Source organism: Myotis brandtii, unplaced genomic scaffold, assembly GCF_000412655.1.
Source record: "Myotis brandtii unplaced genomic scaffold, ASM41265v1 scaffold986, whole genome shotgun sequence".
Lineage (NCBI taxonomy): Eukaryota > Metazoa > Chordata > Mammalia > Chiroptera > Vespertilionidae > Myotis > Myotis brandtii.
In genome coordinates this window covers 1,603,959-1,613,607 of record NW_005372102.1, presented here as the reverse complement: position 1 = coordinate 1,613,607, position 9,649 = coordinate 1,603,959, and the positions used below count along the sequence as shown (strand labels likewise).

The window sequence follows — 9,649 nt, the reverse complement described above, 5'->3', positions numbered from 1 at the left end:
TGCAGCCAGACTTCCCAGCCGGCGTGGTGGCCCTGAGTGCAGGGAGTCCCCGCGGCCTGAAGCTGCGCCTCCGGCCCGGCGGTTCTCTGCCCGGCGTGGCTGCCCACGGCCTCTCCTGCACACGTGCAACTAAAAGCACCAGCAAATGCAGGCGGCACGTGGACATTTGTATGCAAGGACGCCCGACGCCCACATGCAGCACACTCAGTGTGAAGGCCTTGCTTGCTCAGCCCAGGTGCTGAGTCTCCCTTTGAAGCCCCCCTGGGTCTTGCCCCGGGATGCGATGCACACGTGTGCTTTCACGGCGACGCCTGTGCCATCGCTGTCCGCCCCGCCAGCTCAGAAAGGGCTCTGCCGGGGACTCTGCAACCACAGAGGCCGGAGTCCCAGCAGGAGCCAGATGCAGAGCTGTGCTGCTTTCTAGGGTTGCTGGTTCCCGTCGAGGGCGAGCACCCCTCCCTGCTGGTCCTTGGAGCGCTGCTCACACTGCGGTACTTGGTGCCCTTGCTGCAGCAGCAGGTCCAGGACACCAGCCTGAAAGGCAGCTTTGGGGTGACGCGAAAGGAAATGGAAGTCTCCCCCTCGACAGAGCAGCTGGTGCAGGTAGGAGCCCTGGTTCACTCTGGTGCAGACACAGCCATGACTGACACCCAGCGAGTCGGCTCAGGGGGAAGGGGAGCGGCACAGCCGAGGTTCAGAGCACAGGCTCCGGAGCCGGACCCCTGGTTCAGGTCCGAGGTCACGGCCCCCAGCCCTGTGACCTCAGAAGGAAATGCAGGTCGTCTCTCCCGAGGTTACAGCGTGGCACATGGGCCCTCCTAGCCCAGCCTGGCACAGAGCACCGGGACCCTGTTCCTAAACCAGGCCCTGAAACGTGTTCGTCTGTTCTGTAAACACTTATCGAGCTCCCTCAGTCCTGTTTGTACACATGATAAGATGTGTACTTTTTTAAATTCGGTTTTTGACTGAACTTCTAGGCAAAGCACATGATTTAAATAGTGACACATTGTGAACCCTAATAATATGAAGCAGTGATGTCGCTGACAGCATTCGGGAGGGCAGGCGAGGTGGGGGCAGTGGGCTGCTGAGTCCTCATTTTACGAGGGAGTTTGTTCAGAGGCGGTAGACTCCCTCGTGCAGGGGCGCACGCCTTCTCTGACGGCCGCAGCACGGAGGCAGCTGCAGATGCCGCGGACACGGCGTGCGCGTGCGGAGAGGTGGCGGGCGGGTTGCCTGTGGACTGCAGTTTGCAGACCTGCGACCTAGAGTGATGGAGGGTCCCCCAGAAGAACCAGAGCAAGCGGTTCAGTGTCACTGCCTCTGGAGCCTTTTAGTTTGTGCCCTCTTGTGCTGTCTCTGTCTTTTTTGAACGTATGTTTTACTATTAGGATGTTAAAGGGCAGGCTGCCCACTTGGCAAATAAAAAGAGTGCCAGTTAATTTTGAACTTTAGATAAATTGCGAATAATTGTGTGGTGAAAGTCTGCCTGAAATCACACAACCATACTACAAAGTTATTAGTTTATCTGAAATTCAAACTTAACTGGGTGCTCTGTATTTTATTTGGCAACTCTAATGAAGAATACATTCATCATGTTCATGGAACGTGATAGGTCGTGTGAGAAGCACTGAGAAAAGTTGCCTTGAGGCCTTTACAAGCTCCGTCAGCTCTTTCTGGGTGGCTCTCCTGACCGAGGTCCTTGCTTAGGGAGTGTCAGCCCTGCCTCAGTGCCCACGGAGCGTGCTCTCCATCCCTGGCCAGCCCGCGAGGCGGACACCTTCGTCAGCTGCCTCTGCTCCTGGGCACGTGCTCCGCTTCCCTTAAGGAATTGGTGACAAGTCTCGTGGGGATTCAGAAGGCCACCTGGCAGCTGCTGAGCGCACTGGTGGACGTGACAGAGTTTTAGGGGCAGAAATGAAGGCCCCCGTCTCCAGCATAAGCCGTCAGACAGGCAGGGACACCAGGGCCCGTGGGAACACCGTGACAGCCGCCCGTCTTCGCCTCCAGGTTTACGAGCTGACCTTGCATTACGCGCAGCACCCGGACCACAACGTGGTGACCGGGGCGCTGGAGCTCCTGCAGCAGCTGCTCCGGACCCCGCCCCCCGAGCTGCTGCGCGCCCTGACCACACCGGGCGGCCTGGCGCAGCTCAGCGCGCCCCTCCAGGAGCCCGGCAGCCGCAGCCGCAGCGGGAGCATCGTGGAGCTGATAGGTGAGTGCTGAGCCGGGGCGCAGGAGTGCTCACCCGCTGTTGAGTCTGGGCCAGGGCAGCGATGCCTCAGCTCCTCACCGGACTTTCAGAGAGGTGCGGGCGCCCTCTGCACAGGGAACTGATGTGTGGGGAGGGGAGGGGCAAGATGGGGTCGCTCTGTCTGCGCGGCTGCCTCCAGGCGGCCTCTCGTCTGCCTTGGAGTGGACATGGCGCGGAGAGGTTTCCAGGGCCTGTCATCTGTCACTTTGCGGAGATGGGTCTTGGATCTCCAGGGTTTTGTCCCTGCTGCCCTCTGGGTCTCTGTTTGCTGTCCTCACCGACTTTAGGAAAGCTCTCCTCGCCGGCCCGTCTCTGCTCCCACTGTGCTTGCTCTGGGGGGGCCCTGAGCCACCGATGCTGCTGCCCCTGCCCCCTGCCCCCTGGTGTTCCTGCAGCAGTGGCCCTGCCTGACATGGAGACGCCCCTAGGAGCTGGGGTAGACGGGAGCCTGGGGTCGCAGCTCCTGGGGGCTTCCCTCTCTCCCGGCCTCTCCTTGGCCTTGTGGTGTGCGGTCCATGTAGTGCATTGCGTGTGTGTGTGCACGCGTGTGCCGGGAGCAGAAGATGGTCATGTGCCTGTTCCCTGTCCTTGTACTGGAGAACCTTTTCTCTACGGAACGCGCGCCTTAGAAATAATCGCCAAAATACTCATTTCTAATGGTGGTTCCTAACGGAAATTTATCCTTGCTTATTAGTTGACCAGATATTCTGAGATTTCTGATGGTTTTAATTTGGCTTTTCACATGCAGTGTATATGCACTCTTGACATTGTAGGCCTGAACTGTATGTATATTTGCGTGGTAATGTAATGTTCATGTCAGAATTAACGCGGAGCACTTCCTTTTGGAAATACGTTCATATATTCTCTGGCTTTAAAGTTGAATCAAGCTTTTTGAAAATATTTGAATTCCTTCTGAATTTCAACAGCTCGCTGCCTTACTTTCATCTGTCGTTCTTTTGTGATTTACAGCCGGAGGGGGTTCTTCATGCAGCCCTGTCCTTTCAAGAAAACAAAAAGGTGATTATTTCAGAAATCAGTCTGGGCCTTGCTGATTGTCTCTGTTCCGATGCCTTGCCTGTGGGTGCATGCTGCTGGGTCGGGCCTGGCAGGTGCTGGCTTCCACACGCCGTGGTCAGAAGCTGTCGTCAACTTGCCGGCTCTGGGTCAGGGCTGGGCAGGCTTTCTGTAAAGGCCCGGGTTCCCGTTTCAGCCCTGGCGCCTTCCCGTGTCCTCTGCCACCTGCCTGTGGCGTCCTGAGCTCCGGGTGCGGCCGCCTTCCAGTCAGACTCAGTCCTGAGCGGGCGGCCTGCTTTGCCTGCTGCTGCCGCAGTGCGTTATGTTTACTAAGGTGACCTGTCTTCCCAGTCGGTTTTGTTATTAGTCAGAAATAACCATTGGCTAATTAGTTAATTGGGGCCTGGGGTATTCCAACCATATTTGGCTTTGTACAGGCCGAAGTGTTCTGATACAATTATTTTTATTAGATCAAAGTGTTTCTAATAAAATCTGACAGTTTGGGTACATACTATCACTTTGCAACAGCATTTATTTTCTTTTCCAGTCTAGATTTCTATAGGAAGTACTTGCTGCCATTTTTTATTTTGAAATCTTAAAAGACTAATTCTTTTTTTTAATTGAGGTATAATTGGCATACAACATACTAATTGTTTCGTGTCATGAGTTTTGTGTGTATTTGAGAGCCCGATGCTAATGTTACTGGCAGTTGAATGCCGTCTTTACAGGAATAATGTGTAGCCGTGGCCAAGTTAAAACATTTCCTAGACGAACTCGGAAGCTCTGATTGGCCGTCACAGTGTGGGCCACTTCATGGACTTGGAGATTTTGGTGAACAACTAAGATTGTTCAAAGCCGAGGCTTCTAGGGGAGTTAGTCCGTCTCTCTCCTGGAATCGGGAGGCTCCGGGCCTGCGGGATGTTCCTGTGATGCTGCGCTGGTCTCAGCCGCGCTCTAGCGATGGTGGGCAGGCACGAGGCCCACGCGAGGAGTGGCTTGTTTTCTTCTGGCCAGGACCTCGGGCAGGTCCTCAGGTTCTTCTTTGCTTTTCCAGCGTTTTCTGTTTTGTGTTGTTTTTTCCATCAGAGCTGTAGTTTCTAACTTCTTTGTTGCAGCCTCAGAATTCTCTTTTCAAATGACACCTGCCGGTATGTAGGAGAGACAGCGGTAGGTTTGTTTTGGATGTAGGGTCAGGTGAGGCTGGGGTGTGTGTGGCCCGGCAGGGCCCTGGCTCCCCTTGGGGAGGGCTCCTGGGGGCAGACTGCTTTCTTCGGCACCTGAGCACGGGGCCCAGGCCTTTCTCCAGGTTCACCGCCCGGTCTGGGATAAAGGACCCCATTATGCAGGAGGCCCGCCGCTCGCTGTGTCCGCTGTGTCCGTGTCATCTCCATTTGGGGTCTCCTTTGTTGTTTTTTGCTTTGCTTTTAATGTCACATTAGTGTAAATTTGGGAAGTCGTCGCACCTGTGACCTGTTCTTTAAAGAGCAGTGAAATTAGAAGTTGCCAATAATTGTTTTGTTACTGCCAGTTAGTGACACTTACATGTAATGTAACCGTAAGATTTAATGAGTCCAGTTAAGTCACATTCAAACATTCGTTTTCTTTTTATGTGAATATAGCCTGGAAACTATAAACTGTAAAATGTATTTTTTGAACTTTGCAAAAGATGAAATATTATTTCAACCTCCCAGATTGTACAGTGCTTGAGTTATGATTAATCTTAGAATCTAGCAAATTAAAAGATAATAAAAGTGGCCTTTAGGAGTAGACGTTTTATGTGTAAATTCTGATACACCATTGGAGATGCGACAGGAATAACAGAAGGGCTAAGAGAAGTAGTTCCAGCCGTAACTTGCCGTTTTTAGGTTAAATAGTAACATAAGTCATGTGATATTAACTGTCACATGTGCCAGTAAGTATTTATGGTTGTAAAGCACTTGCAGCACCATCTGAGGACCAGGCTGTCCAGTGTTTCCGTGTGGACTCGCTGATGTTCTTAGTGCCCCGTGTTCAGCGCTCCGGGCAGAGCGCCCTTACGCATAGTGACAGGCCGCACGGGGTGCGCTGCCTGCGCTGCGGAGTCCTCCTTCCCAGCTCAAGGCGCTGCCTCTCTCCTAGGGAAGGTGCTCCTGGGGGAAGCGGCGGCCTTGGAGGAGGACTCCGAGTCCCGGTCGGAGGGCAGCAGCCCGGCCTTCGCAGGTAGCTCTTGGGGTGACGGGGTGACGTGGGGGCCACCTCCCTCCTGCCCCTGCCCTCCTCCCCGCCTCACCACCCCCTGCTCCGGGGCAGTGGGGAAGCCAGCTGCTCGTGGTGGAGCATTGAGGCCTTTTATAGGTTCCCTTTGGAACGTGTGTGTCTCCTTGCATCCGACACTTGTTGTTTCCCTTGGTGTCGGCAGCTTTACAACTAGGTCCCTATTCCTGAGCGCCAGTTTCTGAGGAGGGTGGTGGGTAACAGTGAACCGCATGGGTTGTGAGGGGGAAAAGGATTAAAAATCGTCTACGGATGACTTAAGAAGAATTCTACATTTGTTCACAGATAGTTATCTAATGAGGTATGAGATTCTTTAGTCACCTTTTAAAGGATGAGTATTGACTAAGATACTAATAATTGGATTAAATGAGAGTGGTTTGAGTTGTATAATTCTATTTGAAAGAATGTTTTTAGGTAATTTATTTGCGAAGGAAAATCTGAATCATCCCAATGGTGATTATGTATTCATTTATTTTACAAAATAGAAATCCATGTTCTAATTACGAAAATAAAGTTAAAGTAAAATTACAGCTACAGTAATACAGCTCAAGTGCTCGCTGACCACGGGCTTCCAGGAGTGGCCACTGCCTGCCGTGTGGTGAGAGCTTCCTGTCGTTGTTTATGGGAGTGAAGAGTAAACCAGGAAACTTCACATCTGTGCTGCAGGGGAGCAGGCGCAGCGTCGGGGTCTGGAACAGGGTCTGAGAGGAGGAAAGGCCACCTCGAAGCGATGGTGAACTTACCCTCGTTGCTTCTGAGCACTGCTTGCCCGGAGTGCCTGTGAGCGTGGCTCTGCCCAGCAGCTCCGGGAGCTGCTCGCACTCCCCGCCAGGCCCAGCAGCTGCGGAGGACTTGAAGTGCCGCGGCAGAGCTGCAGTGAAACAGACGCCTGTGGGAACACTGCAGATGTAACAGGTGTCTGCTGCTGACCTGAGCTCTTAAAAAAAATTTTTAAAAATATATATATATGTTTATTGATTTCAGAGAGGAAGGGAGAGGGAAAGAGAGAGAGAAACATCAGTGATGAGAGAGAATCATGGAGTGGCTGCCTCCTGCACGTCCCCTACTGGGGATCAAGCCCGCAACCCAGGCATGTGCCCTTGACCCGAATCGAACCTGGGACCCTTCAGTCTGCAGGCTGACACTCTATCCACTGAGCCACAGCAGCTAGGGCTGACCCGACCTCTTTAATCCGATGCGGTAACGTGGTGAAAGGGCAGTAACAGTGGGCTGCAGTTGTGATCATGTTTAAAGGATGCACTGTTGTCTTGCTTTTGAAATATTCTAGTTCATTTCACTGTATTTGAGGATTTTTACTGTTAAAATAGTGACAGTGAATTTGAGGGTATTTGCAAGCATTTGATCCCTAGCGGATGTTTTTCTTGGCCCTTTGTCTTCAGCCTCAGTCAAGGGCGAGATCTGTGGGGAGCTGGCTGCCTCTTCCGGGGTCTCCACTCCGGGCTCTGTCAGCTCCGCGGCTGACTCCACGGGTCACGACATCATCACCGAGCAGCCCCGGTCACAGCACACGCTACAGCCGGACTCGGTGGATCTGACCGGCTGTGACTTGGCGAGTGCAGCCACTGACGGGGACGAGGAGGATATCTTAAGCCACAGCTCCAGCCAGATCAGCGCGGTCCCGTCCGACCCGGCCATGGACCTGAACGATGGGACCCAGGCCTCCTCCCCCCTCAGCGACAGCTCTCAGACCACCACCGAGGGCCCCGACTCAGCCGTGACCCCTTCAGACAGCTCCGAAATCGTAAGTGGGGAGGGTGCGCCTGGTGTCTGCATAGGGGCTGCCCTGGAGGCCCAGACCTGGACCCTCGTCCGTCCGACCCACTGACAGTGCAGAGGCACCGGCTTAGCCCCAAACGGAGCGCTCAGCCCCTTCTGAGACCGTCGCTGCGGGAGTGGCCCAGCGTCTTGTGTTGAATGAGGGCAGAGTTAGATTAGTTGATATGGACTCTGCTAAAATCTCTCACATCGATGTCTCTGTCTCTCTGTCTCTCTCTCTCTCTCTCTCTCTCTCTCTCTCTCTCCCTCTGCCCCCTTCCCTTCCACCCTCTTGCTAAAAAAATTCAATGGGAAAAAAAATCTCCTCCTCGGGTAAAAATCTTTTTAAAAAATAGAGATTTACGGACTGGAATTTCTAGAGTTTAAGCTTTTTAGAGCATGTGGTGCCGTGATCTGCAAGCTCGGGGCAGTTTGGGCGCATGCGTCTGTGTGCATTGGAGGACGGCCTCTGTGGCTGTGGGGCGGCCCTTTGCCCTTCGGAGTTCGTTCAGAGCCTCACAGCCCCTTTGCACCGTCCAGGTGTTAGACAGCGCCGACAGCCAGGACCTGGGGATGCAGCTCCCACCGCCGGAGGAGGAGGAGGGGGAAGAGGAGGCGGAGGAGGAGGAGGAGCCCGCAGGCCTTCCTGAGGACTCCATCGCCTTCGCAGCTGCGTCCGCGGGTATGTGGGCTCCAGCGTGTGCGGCAGCCCCGCCACCTTCGTTTGTCTTTGTGCCCAGGAAGAAGTCCCGGGGTGTCTGTTTTCTGGGTTGTGGGTGAGGAGGAACGTCGAGGGACCATCGCCCTTTTCCTTGACCTAACGCCTCCGTTCACGCTGACTCTGAACGTGCGCGTGCGCGTGTAATGTGAGGTTTGTCACTGACCCTGCTTCTGTGTTTTGGAAGCCCTTCAGCAAGCACATTTACTGAAAAGCATGGGCCACAGCAGGCAGCCCTCGGACAGCAGTGTGGACAGGGGTGTGTCCAGAGAGGACGCCACCGACCCAGGGGATCAGGACAACAAGGTGAGAGGCTCAGGCGCAGGAGAGTGGTCCCTGGGCTGTCTGTCGCGTGCTGCCCCCCCTACCCCCCAACCCCGGCCGTTCTGGAGAACCTCCGAGGCCTCCTCCCTGCAGCCCCCCCACTGGCCTGTCTACCTCCCCGCCTTCTGGGACCATTCACTTGACCACCTGCAGGGCTGTGCAGTGTGTCTTGCTTTTGTCCCTTTGAATCGCTTTGTTGGTTTGTTTATTGTGGTAGAATACCCGGAACTTAAAACTTGCCAGTTCAGTGGCTTAAATGCATTCACGTTGTTGACTGTCACCACATCCGTCTCCCAGCCCCCTCCCTTCCCAGGCGGAAGCTCTTTCCCCGGACACCGCAGCCCCAGTCCTCCCTCCTCAGCCCCGGGCCTCCGTTCTGCGTGCGCTCTCTGGATTGACGCCTCCAGGGGCCTCACATAAGTGGGACCCTACAGTATGGCCCTGCTGTGTGACTCTCTCACGTCACTGAGCATCCTGCCCTCAAGGCCATCCATGTTGTAGCAGGTGTCAGACTCTCCTGCCTTTTATTTTAAACATGAGCTAAGATTCCGTTCTGTGTGCCATCACATTTTGTCTTCTCTCCTTCCCCGTTGGCCTTTGGGAACAGCGGGGCGGGTCATGGTGTGCAGGTGTCTCCTCCAGGCCCTCTTTCAGTTCCTGGTGGATGGCTGGCTCAGGTGGTCATTCTAACTTCGTTTCCTGAGGAACTGCCTGTCCTCCCAGTTAGTTTAAATGCCTTGAGGGCAGGAACTAGTGGGTGCTCAGCCCACAGAGGCGCTCAGTCCCTCTTGCAGCCTCAGTCGTGGCTTTAGGTCCCCACACAGGCTCCTCCCGCTGCGCCTCGGGCTTTTCCCAGCTCCGGGGCCGCCCTGCCCAGAGCCAGTGGCTTCCCCAGCAGCCCCTGCCTGGAGTGCCCTCTGCGCGCTGAGTCGTCCCTGCCGCAGCCCACGCGGCCCTGATGGTACCTGCCTCTCACCCGTGGCCGGTGAGGCAGCACCTGTGTCCCAGCACCGCCCGCTGCCGCGTGGGAGCCATGCTGAGTGAGCGAGGGGACGAGCGTGTGCTGTTGTCAGACAAGCGAGTGTCGGTGTCTCTGTTCCAGCCCTGCCACATCAGAGGGGACATCGGGCAGCCTGACGACGACGACGCTGCGCCCCTCACCCACTGTGTCCGCCTCTTGTCCGCGTCGTTTCTGCTCACGGGGGAGAGAAATGGTAAGGGGGCGGCCGGGGAGAGACGCGGGAAGCCCCGGTTTCAGCAGCCTGGCGCCGCTGTTGGGCGGCGGTCAGCCGAGGCTGGTGAGGGTGAGAGGA

General features: G+C 55.1%; 1 protein-coding gene across 1 annotated transcript in view; it reads left to right on the top strand.

Annotated features, from left to right (window-relative positions):
• HTT (huntingtin) overlaps positions 1 to 9,649 on the top strand; it is a 100,908-nt gene that overhangs the window by 27,021 nt on the left and 64,238 nt on the right. The window contains exons 8-15 of the mRNA XM_014533453.1: positions 425 to 603; positions 2,008 to 2,212; positions 3,221 to 3,268; positions 5,384 to 5,464; positions 6,919 to 7,280; positions 7,835 to 7,976; positions 8,200 to 8,318; positions 9,439 to 9,620. Coding sequence (XP_014388939.1) covers positions 425 to 603; positions 2,008 to 2,212; positions 3,221 to 3,268; positions 5,384 to 5,464; positions 6,919 to 7,280; positions 7,835 to 7,976; positions 8,200 to 8,318; positions 9,439 to 9,620 — 1,318 coding nt within the window. The remainder of the gene's footprint in view (positions 1 to 424; positions 604 to 2,007; positions 2,213 to 3,220; positions 3,269 to 5,383; positions 5,465 to 6,918; positions 7,281 to 7,834; positions 7,977 to 8,199; positions 8,319 to 9,438; positions 9,621 to 9,649) is intronic.